The following is a 21,368-nucleotide window of genomic DNA, read 5'->3' on the forward strand; positions in this document are numbered from 1 at the left end:
GTGTTTGTTGTTTTGTCCCATGAACCCATATGAATTTCGATGTCATTGTTCCATCCATCCATCAGGGCATGGGTTTTCTATAACGTATCAGGGCGCCTACGACAGATAGTCTCAAAATGCCATTCCATGAGCGAATTTGGACAAAACGCTAGTAAAGGATTTTGGTCTTCTGCATCCTGCAAGATACTCATGCTAGTCTTGGAAGGAACTGATTATATACATGACAAACATTTTTTTTATAAATAAAAAAATAAAATAAAAAAAAGAGCGGGGCACAAAAGTCACTAAATAATACTACTACTACTATTAATAGTAGTCTTAGAAGATAAAAGTGGGTCGGGGCGGAAGGAGGATAAATCTGAATTCCTCCAGCCGGTGCCGGTGGTCGTTTACGGTTATTACACCTCTTTCTCTTTCTCATCTTTAATTCCATCATCATCACCTTCCAGCTGCGGGACCACCTGCGAGGACACTCCCATCCATCATTAATCAATCCATCCATTAGTAGTCACCCAATTAAGAAGAAGATGAGGAGATCAAGGACCATCTCATCTGATGATGGATGGCTGCTCTAATTATTAAAAAAAAAAAAAGAAAAAATCAGCAGTATTTTCCCACAGCTAGCTATAAAAGTAGCAGCGCAAACCTGATCATGTGAAGATAATCGTCTACTTTTCTTGTCTGTCCTTACACTGGATGAGTACTCCGCAGCATCTGTCACGTTTGATAGCAAAACCAACATGTTTTTTATATGTAAATCATAGTAGTAATTTCTCCAGAACCCAGAATAATAGAAAAAAAAGAGAGAGAGGAAAAATACATATTCTACAGTGAAAAAGCGAAGCAAAATATCTGGGAGGCATATTCGGTAGTTTGCAATTACATATCATCATTTTGATGAGGCAGGTGTTTTGTTTGGATGGCCAGTAAAACGTCACAATTCTAGCCAAACGGGGGGAATCAATAATACAATGCAGAAAGAAAGCGAGAGAAGCTGCAGCGCCAGAAATACATGGTGGTTTTTCACAAGCCTCCCGATCATCTTACTCTTACCCACCCACCAGTACCACTTACACTTTTCATCATATCATTATTGTAAATTATGACAACAATGTCCGACCATATTATGTGGGTCTACGCCGAACAGAACAGAACAGAAACTACATTCGAGTCTATCCTCCTTGGCAAGTAGTAGTTACTAGTTAGTAGTAGCGGCGATATTATACTACTGCTATACTATCAAACATATAAGAAAAACTGGGGAGTAATATAATTAATTACTATTAATTATATTATTATACCTGAGGTAGAAATAGAATGCCTCCGTCGTCTATCCTTCCCCACATCTAGGGTGGAGTCAAAACAGTCAGGTAACGGGCGATCAAGGCGCAGGCTGTGACACTGACGACGGTTGCTGGCATTATTGTTGTGGTCAAACATGGCTCGGACGAAGGAAGCCTCAATCGAGTTCAAGAAACGTACGTGCCTCTCGTCTGTCCACCACCAACTCGGCGATCCTCCTCCACAACTACTACCGTTGTTCTTCCTAGTAGCAGTATTGCTATCATCCATATCCATCACAACTTCGCCGGAAAAGAAAAAAAAAAAAAAGCTTTTTAGTTTTCGATGGACTTGGACTTGGACTTGGACTTGGCTGTGTTTCCCCCAGAAATTCCTAAAAAAACAGATGTGAATGTCCTAATCCGCAGCAGTAGTAGTATTATTATGTCCTTGTGTTGGGCGAGAGTTGGAGGGAAGTCATAAGTCTAGAAACATGATAACATGGGTATGGAGAGTCGTACGGGCTTTTATAGAGCAACCTGATGAAGCCAAGCTGGCATAATTTTTAGTCGACCAACGAACGAGAGACACTCTCTCTCACTGTTTCTGACTGCCACGTGCTCCCTTCCGCTCGCTCATCTCGCCTAAATCCTAATGCTGTTCCATTAAATATCCAAAAGTTGTTACTGTATCGCGTAATCAACAATGAATGAATGTGTTTGGATCGTAAATTATTTGAGATATTTTTACTATAGCACTCTTTATGATATGATGTATGTGAGATAAAAAAATAATTGAAAAGATTAAAAAGTGTATTGAAAATTGTAATGATGATGTAAGTAAATATATTTGGGTGAAAAATTATCACCTTTTTTTTCCTTCTTCAATACGTCAAATTTTCTGATAAGTAGATATTGCCGAAATATATACAGTACTTTTATTTCATAGATCGTTTGACATATTTTTCCCTTTTTATCATTCTTTTTGTGAAGGAACCTAATATTTCTCTTCGCCATCGCAAAAAAAAAGAGATCGAAAATAGTAGCATGAATAAGCACGTAATAATCATGTCAGGTATAATATACATTATCTAGAAATTTTTCTCTTGAAAGATCCACTATTAGAAAATTCTGAATTATTTTGATTTAGAGCTCAAGTGGTTTTCAACGCCTTGTGCTGTGCCCCACAGCCGCCAGTCTTTATATATTTATTTATAATGAATGAAAAGGAGCAAGGATGTGGAGCTCACGACGGCTGGTGAGGGTATGGGAGCGAGGCGCATAGCATAGCGTACAGGAGAGCCGGTGAGTGAAAAATATCTCAAGGCCGGGGATTAAATTCTGGGTGGGGAAGGAGGAGATATTTTGGTGAGGTTATGTCGTTCAATATCATGGGAGAATCTTTTCTCAAGCACAGAGACCTGTGGGATTGAATTAAATTATGGACACTGCAAAGCTATAAAACAAAAAAATCTGATCACTTTTGTATATCTTCTTATTTGGACTGTCATCGTGGCTTTTGATTTTTTGTTCCGCGTTACCTATTTGACCACGCTTTCAATCCCAATTTACGCAACCGCCCTAACACCGCCCTATTCCTCTCCCCAAAACTGGAATACAATAAAGTTTATGCTCTGCGTGACATCAACATCAGTCTGCTGTTTCTGCGGACACGAAAGCGCATAAAGAACACAGTGATGAATGCTTCCTCCTACCCCATTCATTTCCTTCGGAATTTCTGATTTCATCTTTTACACATACCCTACTCCAGTATCCTTGTAAGCCGATCTCTTCCTCTCTTTATTTATGTTTTGGACTCTATATTTTAATCACGAAGTTTTTGTCTAATCATGGAGTATTAGCATTATTTATATAATCTTAGGGTGCATCTGATAAAACTGAAATTTGAATCCACTGAGTTATTAAATTATTAAGTCGTAAATCTGATACATTTAAGTGTGTATCCCATCAAATGATGAATAAATAGTTTATCACTTATTTTTTGGAGCAAGTTTTGTTCAGATATTCAATTTTTCGGTATCAACGCATCTAAACATATTAAGATCTGAATCCATTAAATTTAAGTGGTGAATTGAGTTATTAAATAAGGCCTTAATTGAAAATTATGAAATGTTGCAATTCGTTGTTTAACTAACCCCACGTTTGGTGCGGACGAAGGGTCTGGAAAATGGAAATAGATTGCCTGGAATCGTTGGTTATGGGCTTTAATATGCAGTAGTGAGCCGTAAATCTTGGTCGGGTCCGTGTCCATTTCAAAAGAAAACCCTATGACTGTCCGACTTCATAAATGCAGATCATTGTCATTGCCCATTGGATTGACTGTGGGCTTCAGATCTTTTGATCGGTATAGACACGCAATTAGGGCTGTCAACGGTCGGGTTCGGGCCGGAATTCATTATTCCGGACCCGGACCCGAAATTACTATATCGCACCCGGATCCGACCCGTTTATTCGACGGGTCTTTTATTCTATGTTCCGGATCCGGATCCGGCGGGTCCCGGATCCGGGTCCGGTCTACCCAAACAAATTTAGCAAAATTTAAAATTTCTAATAAAAATGAGAAAAACATATATTTGTAAACTAATTTCTAACTAATGCAAAGAAAAAACCAAATAAGAAAAGAAATCAAATTGACTTTACTAAAATACATCACCCTAATCAAATTATATTGATAAATATATATTTTTTAAATTATTAATTCATTTATATCCCGATCCAGGTCTAATACGGGTCGAAATATTATATTCCGTATCCGACCCGTTTTTTTGTTTGACAAAACGGATCCGAATCCGGATCAGGATCCAGATAACGGAATTAAATCCCTACCCATACCCGCAATAATTTCACGGATCCGGTCCGGATTCGGATCTAGACCCGACCCGTTGACAAGCCTACACGCAATGACATGGCCTCATCAGCGTCTCGAAACTAATTGCATCGCCGTGATGCCTTGTGAGACAATTTTTTTTTTCTTTTTAATTCTTTTTCTAATAGGAATGAATGGAATTTCAAAAGCATGAAGAATGTAGGGAAATCATCAATCAAAACCTCTAAATTTCGAAATATCAACCTTAATTATTAGGCAAAATCCTCCCGACGGCGACGTGTTTTTGCATACACATGTATGTGCGTGTTAATTTCTTTTCTTGTTTTAATTGCAAAATATTTTTGCCAAAATTATTTATTTCACCAGGTGCTTAAAATTTTTTCCTTGTACACACTTGTTGCTCGCATCTCACAAGTAAATCTATCTAATTAAACTAGAAACAATTAAATAACAGATGACTTTCACGACAATGATGAATTTACTAGTCGGGCGTGCGAAGGAAGATTGGATGTCGTGAAAATTTGTCTCTGGCAAAAGCGCAACAGGCTCCTGCATGTCGCGAGCACAAGTTAAGGCCTAGTCACAAAACAAAATCAAAGCCTTTTTTTTTTTAATTGGGTTGCTTAGTATTACCTAGTGCAAAACAAAACCAATTAGGATAAAAAAAAAATGAATCAGAACCTCACAGTGGTAATATGGTAATTGAACGATTAAGATGTAAACATATCTAATCAAGCCAAACATTTTTTGCATTTGGCTTGATGTTTTAATGGTATAACATGTTGTTGGAGGGTTTGTTTAGATCGAGATTATTTGGCAAATTTTATTTACTTACATCATCAACATATTTTTCAACCATTTTTTTTATCTCGCATATATCACATCAAAAAAGTATTACAGTATTTTTTTTGTCAAAAATTATTCCAAATAATCTACTATCCACACACACTCCTATTTTGATTATTAATTAATAAGAGATTGGGTGGCTCTCTTTCTTGATTCATTGATGTTCAAAATTGAGTTTAACTGGAATAAAGTTTAAAAGATAAACAAATTATATTTGGACTTAGACTGTATTTGATAATTCAATTCAGCACTTAAATTTAATAAATTCAGATCCTGTTCACGTTCGTTTAACAACAAAAAATTGAATATCTGAACTAATTAAGTGATACTAAATTTTCAAGACAAAATGTGTCTCTAAAAAATAGATAATAAGCTATCTATTTTTGAATACCAGTTCACCATTGTTAGAATTTTAACAAAAAAGTGTTGGGTCTTATAGGTTGAAACTCAGTTTAATTGTCTTGGGCAGGTTGGTTCAAAACTATACAAGGGAAAATGAGGAATTAGGAAAAAATTGAGGGTGATACCCGAATCTCAAGTCAATTAACGTGAATTTGAAGGAGTTGAGCTGAGTCGGGACAATGTGAGAGGAGTTCTGATTTCGCCCAACCCATTCAGGAATCGTCTGAGCGCCTCCCATAGGCGCCATTGTCTAACGCAGAGATTTGTTCCCAAGTGCCCAAAATCTCATCAATAAAAAGCCAGGATACTGACCAATCCAAATTAACTGTTAACGCCCGTCCTTAATTGCAACTTCCTCATCTGAACGGCCAACGCCCTTTCATTTGAAATCTTCTACAGTTTGTCCTCGTTTATGGAATATTCTGGTGCTAGATTACTGCTTTGCTACTAGACGCAATTTCACTTGCATTTAGCCACTGTGCATAGAAAAGGTCAGAAATACAAAATCAAATCATGCTTTATTTGTCATCCAGCAATCTCATTCTCCATGCCACACTTTGTCTTTCCCTCACGGTTTTTCTCTCCTTCCTCAAGATCCCTGCTTTTTTTCTCTATGGCCTCCACACCTATGTCCATCCAGATGATGTCGCTCCCCCTAACAGTAACTCTTCTCGTGGCGGAGGAGGTATCAGAGCTGCGATTCGGCGGCCAGGTACTTTCGACTCTGAACACAAACCCAGAAAAAAATCCAAAGATAAATTTGAGTTTGATGAGAATAAAGCTCAGATCTTTAGGCTAAAGCTCAATGATGATCACTTACAAACAAGGGTTTATTATACCCAGTTTAGTAGTGCTTTTAATTCCAGTCTGGTTGCCATTTCTTGCTTGCTGCTTCACAGATTTTTAAGAGTATCAAAAGATTCTGGGATTTTAGAAAATGGGTCCGTGATCCCGATTTTGTTAGGAATTGTTGGGGTATGTAGATTGTTAATTTTGATTGCCAAGCTTTCATTTGAGCGATCAGCTTCTAAAAGGTCAGAGAGGCTGTTGAGTCTTGTATTTGGGGTTCTTGGGTTTTTCTGGGGCCTCGCGATTGTTTTGGAGATGGTTCCCGGTTGGGGTCTTGATTTTGATTTTGAATCGTTGGACGGATTTGGGAAGTTCTTTATTGCTGTTCTAATGGGCTGCATTGTGGGTCTCTTTTACATCCCAGCTACGAGGAATGCTCGTGCCTTTTGGCTTGGAACTGATCAGATTCGTTCTAATTTGTCCATAATTTCCTGTGGATGGTTTGGAAGAATGCTTCTTTATGGCAATTACTTGTTAGTTGTATTCACTTCCACGCTTTGGGTTGGCCCGTTTATTGAACTCCTCGTCTGCGATAAATCTGATGGAATCAAAGGGCTTCATTCCAATGGTAGGAACAGATATACTGAGGAGTTGATAGGTAGATTGGGCATGTTGCGATCAGATTTCTACAAGTTCAGGGTTTGGTGCATGTTCAGTTCTGGTATTTTGCAAATTTTGTCTTTGCGGCCAAATGTGCAGATGTTTTTAAATGAAGCGGTACTGTGTTGGTACCAGAGATTGCATGCCAGTAAGGTCCCTGACTTGGATTATAGCAGGGCAAAAGTTTTCTTGCACAACCATTACATGTTTCTTGTAGTTCTGCAGTTCTTTGCGCCTGCCGCGATTGCACTTCTCCTTCTTGGATTATCCCATATTGATGTTAACTTGCTGGCAGATTTCAAGTTGCCATGTAATCTACTGCCTTGCTCTGCTTTGGTCAAAGAAATGGCCTTGTTTCTGGCTTGGTGGATAACTTTTGTTTGGGCTATATTTACGTCAGTGAGCCTTACTCTTTATAGGCGTGGTTTCCTGTTCGTTTCTTGACAATCCCTGCTCTTCATTGGTGTGCTTTGTGTCTGTTCCTTGAGGACAGAGTTGATTGTTTTCTGGTTTCATATGCAGCCATGTGATTGGTCGACTAAGGAGAGTTTGTAGCAACAATTGTTATATGAAAACCATGGCCCTCTCATTCTGCGTTGACTAGTTACAATTTTCCAATGAGCATTAACATTTCTAACAGGTTTTATTCATAATCTTACTTATTTTTAGATTGAGGACAGCTTTGTAGAAACATGTATTGTATTAAAACCATGGCCTTGTCATTCTGCATTGATGAGTTGCAATTTTCTGGCAAGCTGTAACATTTTTCACAGGTTTTATTTGCAACATTCTTCATAATGCCAGTTTGTATTTTATTTCACTCCGCTTGGGTAATTCAATGAGGCAAGACATCTTTGACAATGCATAATTTTCTTAAATAATTTAGGATTGAAAATTCGCTTGCTTCTGATATTCTTCTTCATGTTAATGTTCAAGTGATAACTAATTATGGTTGATTTGGGGTTATGATCTCGGCATTGTGAGGGTAAATTTTTTATAGTCCTACTATGGTAATGCTTTAGCAAGCTAGAGGTTCTTGAATCTGATCCTTATCTGACTTACAGTAATATATTTACGTAATGTTTGTTAATGGCAACATGGGCTTAGAAGTAGGTTTTTCAACTGTTTTAGCTTTAAGAAGTTGACTGGTGAGTGGAAGAAACAATTATTCTTAGCTGTGTTGAAGTCATTAAAGGGAAATGTAGAGTGTTGGCCTTTGAATAATGTACCATTACAGGTTAAAGTACCTCTTTTTCTTAGCCTTCTTTTGGTTGCTGTTCTTATTGTTAAAGTTAATAGATGTTAATCATAGGTAAATATTTATATTGATCTTTATACCCATGTGCTGCACATGGAGTTAATGCTCTAATTGACTTTTACCCTCCAATAAGTCTCTTTCATGTTTACATAGCCATTCACAATGTTGAATAATCATGCTCAACTGTTCCCAAAGCTATTGATCCCAATTTCGTGCACAAGGTATAATCACATAATGCTGATTTCTTTGCTTCTTGGCCTTTTGGTACTTGTGATATTGGGGATATAGTTACTGCATGTGTGTTCGGCCTTTAGTTTCCTACATGAAGTGGGATTAGTTAACTGCTTAAACCACAGCCTTAATGAACTTCTATTGTCCGTGAAAGTGGAGATTTTCTGAGTATTTGCCTTCTTTGCTTGCCTTGCCTCATTACTCCTATAAGGCTTCTGTTTTGCTTCTGGACAAGCTAAAATACTGCACCCGTTTCCACATTATTATTGCCTTCTAATAGCCAGGAACCCACTGAATCGGACATATTGCATGATACAGAAACTGTTCCAGATATGGCGAGTTTCTACACTTAGTTTGGTTTTTAATTTTATTCAAAGCCACTCTTCAGTACTTTTCCTTCTACTGGATTATGAGAAGCCTTGGACTGAGGAAACAAGTAGAGGCATTGTGACTGGTGCCATAGGAGTTTCAGGAATAAGTTTGTGAATATTGGTGTTTCAATACGACTTGGAGTGCAGGATATGATTGGTATTGTCGCGCCACAGCGAATGACCACAAACTGGGGAGGTTTTCTGCAGTGCATGTCTGGCCTCTGTGCCACCATATCCTGTTATCCTTCCCAGTGGCAGACTTCTGTGTCAGAACAAAAAGATATCTCAGGTCTGGGTAGTTCTTCTCCCTGCTTGTAGGTGATTTAGATGGTAGTTCAGTTCATGTGATAAGCTTGGATACAGCATAGAGAAACTAGGAATGGGTGCAAATAGAGGGGATTCATTATTATGTTTTATGTTAATGTAGACGTGTGTTCATAACCAGCCACCATCATGGAATGGGATAACCTTTCCTACTTGGACTATTTTTGTGTCTGGATTGGGGGACATAATTAGTCTCATGAAACGTTATCATAGTAAGGAAGTGCTAGAGTAATCTAGAAACTGAGTTGACGCTACGTGCAAAAATGATAGATGAAGTTGTCATGTATTTTCCTTATCTCTACGAGGGAATTGGATTTGCCAATTGTTGTTCCTCTACTTTTTGCTATGTTGAATAGTGGTCTAAATTTTAGGATTTTCTTTTTCTAGTTTCTGTACACTATCCGCTCATTAGTAATTTGAGGATGTCGTATCAGCAATTGCTAAATTGCTGTGTCATGTGTGTTAATAATTGAACTGCAACACTCTGAACTTAAGCAATGTAATGGACTTTATTTTTTTTTCTCAATATTCTCTTTAGCATTCTGAAGGCTTGATTTGGAGTGCTAAATTGCCTTGTTTGGATTGCTTGTTTCTGTCGGAAAATATTAATTATTTGAAATAATTACTGTAGCATTTTTGTGATGTGATGTATGTGAGATAAAAAGGTGGTTGGAAATATAAAAAGGTGGGTTGGAAAATGTGTCTATGATGCAAGCAAAATATTATTTGGGATAATTGAGGTATCCAAACAAACCCATTGTCGTTTTCCGTGATCACATTTCCCTATCACCTTTTTTTCTCGCATATATCAAATCGCTACAGTAATTTTTTCATGAAAAATGACGAAAAATGCAATCCAAACACAATTAATTTTCTGTTGTCTTCTCAACTCCAATTTTGTACTCTTTTTTTTTTTTGGTCAATCGTTATATCCCTACTCTTACTTTATCCAAATCTAACTACGGGGAGGTTCAACTGGACCTACGGACCAACGAGGACCAGCACCTATGAATTTTGTACTTTGAAACACGAGATTTTTGCACTGTAAAACATCTTTAATAGGGGAGATTTCCCGGCAGTCTAGCTAAATGCCAATCTGCGTGAAGCATGGAATGTGATGCTCTGTGTAGGCAAGTGATGTATCAGTCGTCCTGCTTGTGCCTGTGCACGGATGCACGATATGAAGAAGAATTGGAAGGGAAAGAGAGAGATGGGAAGCATCTTAGGCTTAGATTGGGGATAATTTCAGAAACCTCCCTTGAGGTTTGTGACAATATCACTTGATACCCCTAAATTTTGAGAAATCTTACCACCTCTTTTATTTTCAACTGTTGTAACATTATCAATCTATTTCAAAAATGTATTATTAAAAAACTCAAATTTGGAGAGAGAAAATGTTTTCATGCCAAAATTGCCCTTGTGTTATCCTATTTTCTTCCAAAAGTAAACATACATTACTAAAAGCCTGAAAATAAAGAGAAATAGTGTGAAAGCATAATTCTAATAGAATAAATTATATTAGTTGGTGTTTTGAAGGTACAAAATATTACTATTTTAGAGTATGTTTGAGGTGATTAAAGTCAAAAAAATTAATTTTGTACGTTATAAGGTGTTTTAGTTAATTTGAAGAGTTTTACAAATTTAAGAATTTTAAACTTTCTAAATTTTTTCATATGGCAATATTAGAAACAGACTCACTTGACGTGTTTTAAAAAATGTAAAAGTAAACTTTCTTTATTACAAAGTATTTTTTGAATGAATTTAGAATTTTATAAATTGTTTAAAATTTTTTAATGTTCTAACTTTTTGTCCAAAATTGACGACTTGAAAACAAGAGAGAGAGAAATTACTAACAACATGCTAAGATACTTATTCAAGGTATTTTCAGCGCACAAATTTTATTTTTCTAATTATAATAGTTCTTCTTTTGCATTTCTTGATTGATGACTTTAAAAATTGCAAAAGATCTTTCAACCTCATTAATATGTTATAATTCTGAAGGATTTAAATTGGTTTGTTATGAAAATTAAAGGTCGACAAGAAAAGAGAAATTTTGGAATAGAAATATTTTATCTCTCCCAAAATGAGCTTTTAAATCATATTTTTTAGATGGATTGATAAAATTATAAAAAGTTAAAAATAAGGGGGTATGTGAGATTTCTCAACATTCATAAATATCATATGATATTGTCACAAACTTCAGGAGAAGCTTCTGAAATTACCGCTGTGGATTATGTATTTCGAGACACAACTTTTGGAAGGAAATTGAAGATATTCATTTGCTTTATTAGTGTAGATACGTGGTGGATGGACAGCTTCAAGTTGTAGACATAGCAAATATTTTGGATGGAGTTAGATTGGGGGTGAATGTCACGTAGCTCTTTGCCATATATCATCTCATCTCATCTCGTCTGTTATTGCCATCTGAAAAGTCTGTCTGATTTGGGTGAATATGATTTTCCAGTTACTCTTTGTACTATCCAAACACCCCCATTATTATTACATATCATCTCATCTCATCTGTTATGACCATCTGAAAAGTATGAAAAGTACGTCTCATATCGGAAAAGATGAAAGCAACTTATTATCAGTCAGTACTCAAGTTTTGACCAACACCCTGTCTCCTCTCTGCTCTCGTGGAAAGCGAATGTGTGATATGTATTGTAACTTTCTGCTTCCCATAGAATTTTTAAAAGAGTGAACGGCCAAAATGGTCATTTAACTATTCAAAATAGCACCTTTTAGTACCTAACTTTTTTTTATGGCCTAAAAGAGCACTAAACTCACATAAACGTGCCAACGGAGTCATTTTACCGATTTTTTGCGGTGAATCATCCGATTACAAGGCAACGTGGAGTGAAGGCATATTTTTAAGGGGGCAAAAATGTCTAACAAAATATGGCAAACCTATTTCTTGGGTTATTATTATTTTACCCCATTAACGTTCGGTATCACTATCAATTTCCCTTTTAACGCTATCTTTTAGTCACTTTACTCTTAAAAGTAACGGTCAAACTTAACGAAATTTGTTAATTAAAGTAAAAAGACAAGTTTAGCCCTTAAAGTTATTATCATTTTACCCCCATAAATTATAGTCTCAATATCAATTTACCCGATAGAGTTATTTTTTAGGCAATTTATCCCACCATTAAACCAACTTAACAAGTTAAAAAACTTTAAAAGAAAGTACTCTCCTCTTTATATAATAAAAATAATAAAAAATTTAGAGTGGCTCTTCTCCTCTTTAGTATCAAGAAAAAAAAGTCAAAATATTAATTTATTTCTTTTTGACAATCTTATTAATATTAAAAAAAAAAAATTTGAAAGGGAGAGGGAGATAGAGAGAGAGAGAGAGCTCAATTCTTTTTTAGAAAATACAAATAAGAAAGAATTAAATACTTTTATTATTTTAAAATTATTTCACTTTACCACCAGATTTCAATCCTAATCCCAACAACCTTAAATTAATACGATAATATTAGACTTTGTTTTCTTTACAAAATCTAATTTTCTGTCTCCTTCTTTCCTATCTCTTTTTCTTTTCATAGTATTAAAAAGTGTGAAAAAATAAATTTGAGAAATTTTTATATTTTTATATTTTTGGATCTCTTAAAGTGAAAAAAAAAGAAGAATAATCATTCTAAATTTTATTTTTAATTATATATATAACGGTAAATATATTTAAAAATTTTTGACCATAATAGTTAGATTAACGATGAAGTAAAATGCTAAAAAAATAATGTTAGGAATTAAATCGATTATATCATTATAATTTAAATGAATAAAGTAATAATAACAGTGTAGTAATGTTATAGAATAAAAGGGTATTTTTGTTCAAAATTTCTTAACATGTTAAGTTGAATTATCTATGGAGTGACTAAAAGATAACGTTAAAGGATAAACTGTTAATAGTTATGTAGTTTAAGGGCGTAAAGTGATAATAACCCCTATTTTTTCCTCGCAAGCCGGCGCGTTTAATTTCCATTTCCATTTCTGTTTCCTAGTTTTGAGAAAGAAAACACGAACTTGCTGCTAAAATCTTTTCTTTTCATTCATTCTTTCTTTTTCTTTCTATCTCTATTAGGACTAGTAGGACTAGAATGAGAGGGAAAAAAAGTTTCTTTTTTTCTTTCTTTGCTTTCTTTCTTTCTTTGAGGACGGTCTGGGGGGAGAATGGCCCAGGAGACGAAATCTGCAATCTTTTGTTGAGTTTGATGAGGATCTGCTTCTTCAATGGAGTCACCTAATAACCTCCACATTTTAGTTTATCTGTTCTGACTTAATTATTGTTAGTATTGTTATTGGGTTTTGTTGTTTCTATTGTTTCTTTTGCTTTTTCCCTTTTTCTGGGTCTTGTTAGTGCCGGCCTGAATTTCCCATGATTCTGAGATTTTGAGGTTGGTACTTGAGAGAAGAAAGCAGTAATGGTTCTACTAATTCAATGATTCAATCCTAGAGGGCTGCTTGAAAGGTGGTTCCGAGATGTGGGTTTGAGGTAAACTCTATATATTTTTCTTTTTTTTTTAACCACTACTATTTGGGAATTGGGATTTCTTAATATTTGACCAAGACCCTTCTCAAAAATCAACGCCGTTGGCCTCAACTTCCGGTTCCTAGACTTTCTTGACCTCTTCAAGATGACAAGAAAGAAGCAGTCCTCCTGCCGAATGATCAAGGCAAAATTCACTTTCCCTTTGATGGGGGTCTTCCGGCGTTCTTTAAGCAGGGAACCGTGGTGGACGAGAAAAATGGAGCTTTGGTTGGGAGAGATTCCGATCTTCTGGCTGATCATCTTCTGGAATGTCTTGAATTCCAACATTGGTTGGACACGAATGTCTCCAATGTTGATTTCCTGCTCTCCATCGTAGAATATCACCAGAAACGCCGATCCAAGAATTGAGTGGGGAACTAGAAATTTTCTGGGCAAAGATTTAGTTGTTTCTGGAAGTGTTAGGACAAATAAAGATATTCTAAATTGGTCAATGAAAGAAGGAATCAATGAACTTGTAGATTAAGGACAATGCTTGCGAGGAAGAAACAGATTTGTCATTTTTTTTGGACATTTTTACCCCCTTAAAAATATTCCTTCACTCCACATTCCCTTGTAACCTAATGATTCACCACTAAAAATGGGTAAAATAACTCCGCTATTGCATTTATGTGAGTTTAGTGACCTTTTTTATCACAAAAAAAGTTTGATGACTAAAGGATGACATTTTGAATAGTTGAGCGACCATTTCAGCCATTCACTCTTTTTAAAATTAACATTTATTCACGTTTGATCCATCACTCTTTTATGAAGTTAGTTTTAGCTTTTAATAATGATTATGCCAGATTGTTGCTGCAATTTTGCTGAGAATATTTACTGGGCAAAATTTTATACATTCTTTGGAATTAGTAGAGACATAATCAAGTGTGAATACTTTGAATCAATCTTCACATCTCCTCCTCCACTTGTACTTTAAATGTAAATAATTACAAAAACAACGTCATATAACAGAAATAGATTCCCAATATTTTTCTTCTTCTTATTGGAAAAAAAGAGATTTCATTTCTCGCATGAATTCTACTGAAAACAAAAGAGAATTTGTTATCAAAGTGGAACTTGAGAAAGTGCATATGGATTAGCTTTTCTTATTTTCTTCGTATCTTTCTATATATAAGCCATGAGAAGGGGATTTGGTATTAAAATTTTGTGTCATATTTTGATTTTTTTTTTATTTTAGCCTCATAAAAGTAGGGATTTACTAAAGATAATTATTCAAATTTATTATTTTCTAGTTACCTCCACTTCCAATAACTTCTATTTTTTTGCTTGTCTGTAAAAAATAAAAAAAATAAAAAAATCATAACCTCTTTTTCTTTTGGAACAAAAAAATAAAACCTAATATCTTCCCTTGGCCTAAAAAAAAGAACTTAATTTTTTCTCAATTTACACACTCATAGGGTGTGCTTTTCCCAATGATACATATAATAGACGTGCTAGAAATTTATAAGCATCTAATGTCCGTTTGTGGAAATCTATCTCGACCAGATGCAGGCATCTAAAAAAACAACATGGACCATGGTGTTATTTTCAAAACCGAATTAGTGGCATCTAATCAAACTGATACTGCATCAGTTTGTTAAATGTCATTATTTGGTTCTTAAGTCTGTTTAAGGACGTTTATAGCTTACCAATTTAATATGGGCCAATTAGTAATAACTCAGGTAAGAGAAACCCGCCCTTTTGAAAGAGAATTTGTCTGCCAACTTTTTCAACAACGTACCAGCTCCAAAATTATGCACCTTTTACTCTTTGACAAATTGATTGTACTTATTATAATTGATTTCTTTTTAGCCAAATTACTGGTTTTGTCGTGGCACTTGAGTTCTTGTGTGCTAAGAGTTGGATCAAATTGCGCTAAAAGAAATTTGTCAGAGAACAAATTGTACTTATTATAAAAATGTGCCAACTTGTCACCTCCGATAATTTAAGAGTAAATTTTATTTACGCTATCAGTGTATATATTATCACGATTGAATGAATAATATATGAGTGAATTTTAGATTTTAAATTCAAATTTTACACGTGTAATATATATTTAATGATGATAGTGTATACACTGACAGTATGTATAAGAATAATTCATAGTTTTAAACCCTCATTTTTAATGAAAATTTTGATTGGTAAAAGACCAAACACCAAAGAGGAATTTTCTATTTAACTAAAATTTTGCACGAGAAACAACAACTGAGATGGACGCGGCTTTGCAAAAGTTCAATTTCTCAAACATTTGACGCTAGAATGACATCCAGAAAAAGTACGGAATTATGATTTTTCTAATTGGATACTGGTTATTAACATGCAATTAATTGTTTGAGCGCATGTAATTGCATTCATGCCCTTCATGAAGTTTGGATAGAGTATTATTTGAAATATTATTTGGAATAATTACTGTAGCACTTTTTGTGATGTGATATATGTGAAATAAAAAAGTAATTGGGAATATAAAATGGTGAGTTGGGAAATATGTTTATGGTGCAAGCGAAATATTATTTGACATATTTTAGCTATCCAAACACTCCAACATTGTACGTGTTTGGATAGAGTATTATTTAAAATAATTATTGTAGCATTTTTATGGTGTGATATATGTAAGATAAAAAGTGATTGAAAATATAAAAAGTAGTATTGAAAAATGTGTTTATGATACAAACCAAATATTATTTAGCAAATTTGAACTATCAAAATTATTAATTATTTTTTTTCCAATAGGTTAACACATGGGTTTCTTCAAAATCAATCCATCAAGAGACACAATTGTGTTTGGATTGCTGAATTATCCTAAATAATATTTCATTTACATTATAAACACATTTTTCAATCTATTTTTTTATATTTATAAATACTTTTTTATCTCATATACATCATAATATAAAAATACTATAGTAATTATTCTAAATAATAATCGGACTCTTATAGAATTAGTGGAGCAATTTCCTTGATTGCACTGGTAGCATGTTTGTTTGGATATGGTATTATTTGAAATATTATTTGGAATAATTACTGTAGCACTTTTTATGATATGATGTATGTGAGATAAAAAGGTAGTTAAAAATATAAAAATGTGAATTGAAAAATGTGTTTATTATGCAAGAGAAATATATTTAGAATATGTGATATGTGAGATAATGTAGTCAACTTATTCCAAATATTATTTCCCTTGCATCATAAACACATTTTTCAATCCACCATTTTATATTCTCAATCATCTTTTTATCTCACATACATCACATCACAAAAAGTGCTACAGTCATTATTCTAAATAAAATTTCATGATTTTCTAGTGGAAGAAATTTCCTCCAGAAATAAAATGACTCCTGCGGACCCCTCATACAAAATGCCAAGTGCCACCAAAAATCAGACCGAAACTTCTCGAAAACGGAAAGCCGTAGAGCAGAGCTTCTCGTTCTTTCTTTTATGCTTTCACCTTTTTTTTTTTCAATCCACTCTCCTTTTTTTTTGTTTGTATTTTCTCTTTCCCGTTTTTTCGATTCTTGAACTTTCCTTCCACTTTCTCTCTCTTATCTTCTTCTGTACTCTCTTTCTCTTTCCATTTCCATCCTCCCTGTATTTCTTCCATACGAACCTTCTAGAATTACCATTTTTCCTCAGACCTTCCCATCAGATCTGCCGCAGTTAGTTTTACTCGTATCGATATTCGTACGTTTATCCGATATTATAACTTCCGTTTCTTTTCATTATTTTTGTTGGGAGGGAGATTCTGTTAAATTTACATTTTTAACTGATTTTCCATGAATTTTTGTTAGGTTTAAGAGCGATGGCTCCACCGCCGGTGGAGCGGAACGGTGGGGAATCGACGACTACGCCTCCGCCTCCCGGAGACGCGCCAAGATCTCTTCCGACGCCTTTTTTGACCAAGACATACCAGCTGGTTGACGACCGCACCATCGACGATGTCATCTCTTGGAACGAGGACGGATCTGCCTTCATCGTCTGGAATCCAACTGAATTTGCCAGAGATTTACTCCCTAAATATTTTAAACACAATAATTTCTCTAGCTTTGTTCGCCAGCTCAATACATATGTAAGTTTCATTCGTCCTGAGGTGACCAGAATTGATTTTTTGGAAGTTTGATGTTCTAATCTGGCTTTATATCGTCGTCCTTCAGGGATTTCGGAAGGTTGTACCTGATCGATGGGAATTCTCGAACGATTGTTTTCGGAGGGGTGAGAAAGGCTTATTGTGTGATATACAGCGGCGGAAGCTGGCGGCACCTCCCGTTGCTGGGGCTATAATATCTCCGGTGGCAGTACCGACGGCTGCTGCTGCTGTTTCTGCCATTCCGCCTCCTCGAACGGTGTCCCCTACGGATTCAGGCGAAGAGCAAGTCGTCTCTTCCACGTCATCTCCTTCGGGGTTTCGTGAGACGGCAACGGCTGGCGGAAGCACAGCCGAGCTAATTGGGGAGAACGAGCGGTTGCGGAAAGAGAACATGCAGCTCAACAAAGAGTTGTCCCATATGAAAAGTATGTGTAGCAATGTTTATGTCTTGATGTCAAATTATTCCAACCATAGCAACGGAGCCACTGCCAATAGTAAGGCGGAAGGTAGCAGCTGCCAGGCGCTGAAGGCGCTGGACTTGTTGCCACCTAAGCCGATTTTCGATGAATCCGGAGCAACCACGGAATGTGGTGAGGAGGACCGGATGGCAGTGGACGAAGCTGGCGCTAGGATATTTGGGGTGTCCATTGGTGTGAAACGCGGGAGAGAAAATGGAGAAGCTGCGGCTGCTGAGCACGATAAGGAGTTGCAGCTGCAGCAACCTGGAACTGCAGACGTTAAATCAGAGCCGATAGATGATGAGAATAGTAATGGTGATGATCAGCAAACGCACTGGCTTAGACAGTGCCGCATTCAAAATCAGAGGTGTGTGATCAAGTAATTAGGAATTAGTTGGAATTATTAGCTGTCAGTAGTAGATAGGTTGAACTCGGGCGGACACCAGACTTGGTGGGAATTTGTTGGTCCCGGGTCAGGCACGTGATAAACGGATCTTGTGCGTTGATCAAGGTTGGATTATAGTTGTGGGGGACCATTCTCAGGAAGCTTCTCTTGGATTGTCATTTGCCTTCTAATACTACTTTTCTTCTTTTTAGTTTTTTGGGGTGCTTTTTTTTTTATGAAGTTTATATTCTAGGTCAAAAAAAAAACAATTTGTACTTTAGTACTATAACTTTAGGAGTACTTTTTGCCTTCCCCTTTAGGGCAACTTGAAGCTAGGATATTTATCATTAGTATTTCTTCAAAAAAAAAAGGGATATTTACCATTATCATGCAATAGTGAATGAGAAATGGACAGAAATTAAATATTTGTAGAGCGGTAAAGAATGTGTTTACAAAAAAAAGTAAAAGAAAATCACAATCCAAACAAGTGTTTACAAAAAAAAGTAAAAGAAAATCACAATCCAATCAAGGCTTTAGTTTCTAGCTCCGACCATGCAAACTACGAGGCTCTGGGTGTATTTAATTTCATCAGGCTGGTAACTAGGCCTGTCAACGGGTCGGGTCTAGACCCGGATTCGGACCGGATCCGTGAAATTATTGCGGGTATGGGTAGGGATTTAATTCCGTTTTCCGGATCCGGATCCGGATCCGTTTTGTCAAACAAAAAAACGGGTCGGATACGGAATATAGTATTCCGGCCCGTATTAGACCCGGATCCGGATATAAATGAATTAATAATTTTAAATATATATTTATCAATATAATTTGATTAGAGTGATGTATTTTAATAAAGTTAATTTGATTTCTTTTCTTATTTGGTTTTTTCTTTGCATTAGTTAAAAATTAGTTTACAAATATATTTTTTTTTCATTTTTATTAGAAATTATAAATTTTGCTAAATTTGTTCGGGTAGACCCGGATCCGGAACATAGAATAAAAGACCCGTCGGGTAAACGGGTCGGGTCCGGGTCCGGCATAGTAATTCGGGTCCGGGTCCGGAATAATGAATTCCGGCCCGGACCCGGCCCGTTGACAGCCCTACTGGTAACCCTTCAGTACGCGGGGAGCAGCAGTGTTCAGATTTTATTTTCACAGGTACCTTTTGGACAAAATGCTACCATTTTTAAATTCAAATGTAATTTTGACTTGAAAGTGTAATTTTATGTATCACACTTTGTCAGAAATTGTTGTGGCAATAAAAATTGGGATTTGTCAGAGAGTGTAATTTTCACTTGTCAGACCTGAATCACCATTCAGTTGCAGTACCATGGAAAAGTAGTGAAGGTCCAAGCTTGCTCAACTTCTGGTCCATTTTCGTGTCGAAGCTGCCAAATGATGCGTCGGGCTTTTACAGACGACTTTTCAAACGGTGACGTTGGCAAGTACCTATTTTTGTTGGTTACGATTTGATCAACGGATGCCAACGCGAGTACTCCACCGCTGTCTGATGCCCATTTTGATCATAATGATAAAGAGCAAGAGATTTTATCTTTTAATTTCGTAAATATCCAAAAGTTCGAAAAAGTGTCAATAAACGACGGAGTGGAAGTAGAGATTTGTTATTATTATTCTGATGCTTGTTCTACTGTATTTAATCACCAAGGGATGTTATCATTGGTTAGTGTTGTTTCATTGTCAACAATTTAACTGTGTCAACTTCAAGAATAAATGAAACGCACTTCAAACTACAGATCCAAACGGTTTTCTCGAAATTCTTTGTCGAGTGAGAATTATCTTTGATTGGACCTGCAGTATTTGGTTATGGAAGAAGGAAACTCTGCTCCGTGATTAAGAGTTTGGACATTCTTACTGTTTATTACCATATAGATTTGTCAACTTCCTTCTACAAAACAGTCGCTTGGGATTCCAGTTACAATATGTTTAAAAAATGTCAAGTCGGGGTGTGTTGAAATCTGAAGCAAACCGCTCTGTTTGTTACTGGTGTACATAAAATTAATTGTGAAATTTGAGTGATTTTGGACTTTTTTTTTTTTTTTTTTACAGTTATTGAAGTTTTAAGTTTTAGACCTGTTTGATAATACAATTCAACACTTAAACTTAATGGATTCAAATCTTAACATGTTCAAACGCATTTGATAATAAAAAATTAAACATTTGAATTAAGTAAGTGATACTGAATTTTCTAGACAAATTTACTCCTAAAATTAAATGATAAGTTATTCACTTATCACTGAATGTGATATAAATTCAAATCTATTAGATTTAAAAATTAACAATTCAATATTTTAATGGATTCATACTTCAGATTTCAGTTTTCAGATTTCAATTTTATCAAACGCACCACCCTTAGCGTAAAAAGAAATATAATCCGCGGACATTTTGGGCAAAGCAACGGAAATGGAAGGAGATCGTTTCTTTCCTGTTGGATTAACATGCCAATGTCTAGTACAAGAGAAATTCCTTTTCCCCAGAGAAATCATACAAATAATCTCTCACATATTGGCTATGTACCTATTATGTCCATCATTGTATTAAATGATAATTTTTTGATACTAACATATTGACTTTGTACCTTTTACATCCTTTACATATAATGAAGGATTAATCTTTTTTACACTGACAGAGTATACACTGTCACCATTGGATGAGTGATAACTATGCAAAATTTGAATTTGAAATGATGATTTTGTGTCCCTCATAAATGAAAAATGCTCATTTTTAGTCTTTTGACTCGTTTATACTTATATTCTTGCCAAAAAAAAAAAAAAAATCACGTGCATCTCATGCCTCACAAACTTCAGGGGCCAAATTGAAATATTGTAAAGAAAAAAAGGGAGAAACATTCATCATATTTGTTTCTTTTTCGTCCTATAGTCTTAATCAAGA

At 35.5% G+C, this 21,368-nt stretch overlaps 3 protein-coding genes across 3 annotated transcripts; 2 read left to right on the forward strand and 1 right to left on the reverse strand.

Annotated features, from left to right (window-relative positions):
* Window positions 1-143: 143 nt before the first annotated feature.
* Window positions 144-1,763, reverse strand: LOC113763262. The gene is made up of 3 exons (XM_027307022.1): window positions 1,302-1,763; window positions 647-714; window positions 144-461 (listed from the first exon to the last, which is right to left on the reverse strand). Exons 1-3 carry the CDS (start codon window positions 1,576-1,578, stop codon window positions 399-401), a joined length of 408 nt encoding a protein of 135 aa, XP_027162823.1. The 5' UTR covers window positions 1,579-1,763; the 3' UTR covers window positions 144-398.
* Window positions 1,764-5,889: 4,126 nt separating this feature from the next.
* Window positions 5,890-7,269, forward strand: LOC113762931. The gene has a single exon (XM_027306574.1). It carries the CDS (start codon window positions 5,890-5,892, stop codon window positions 7,267-7,269), a length of 1,380 nt encoding a protein of 459 aa, XP_027162375.1.
* Window positions 7,270-17,035: 9,766 nt separating this feature from the next.
* On the forward strand, window positions 17,036-18,672 carry LOC113762167 (heat stress transcription factor B-2b-like). Its single transcript, XM_027305476.1, has 3 exons — window positions 17,036-17,215; window positions 17,323-17,600; window positions 17,686-18,672. Exons 2-3 carry the CDS (start codon window positions 17,334-17,336, stop codon window positions 18,457-18,459), a joined length of 1,041 nt encoding a protein of 346 aa, XP_027161277.1. The 5' UTR covers window positions 17,036-17,215; window positions 17,323-17,333; the 3' UTR covers window positions 18,460-18,672.
* Window positions 18,673-21,368: the final 2,696 nt, after the last annotated feature.

The sequence above is a fragment of the Coffea eugenioides genome, chromosome 2 (assembly GCF_003713205.1).
Source record: "Coffea eugenioides isolate CCC68of chromosome 2, Ceug_1.0, whole genome shotgun sequence".
In the NCBI taxonomy this organism is placed as follows: Eukaryota; Viridiplantae; Streptophyta; class Magnoliopsida; order Gentianales; family Rubiaceae; genus Coffea; species Coffea eugenioides.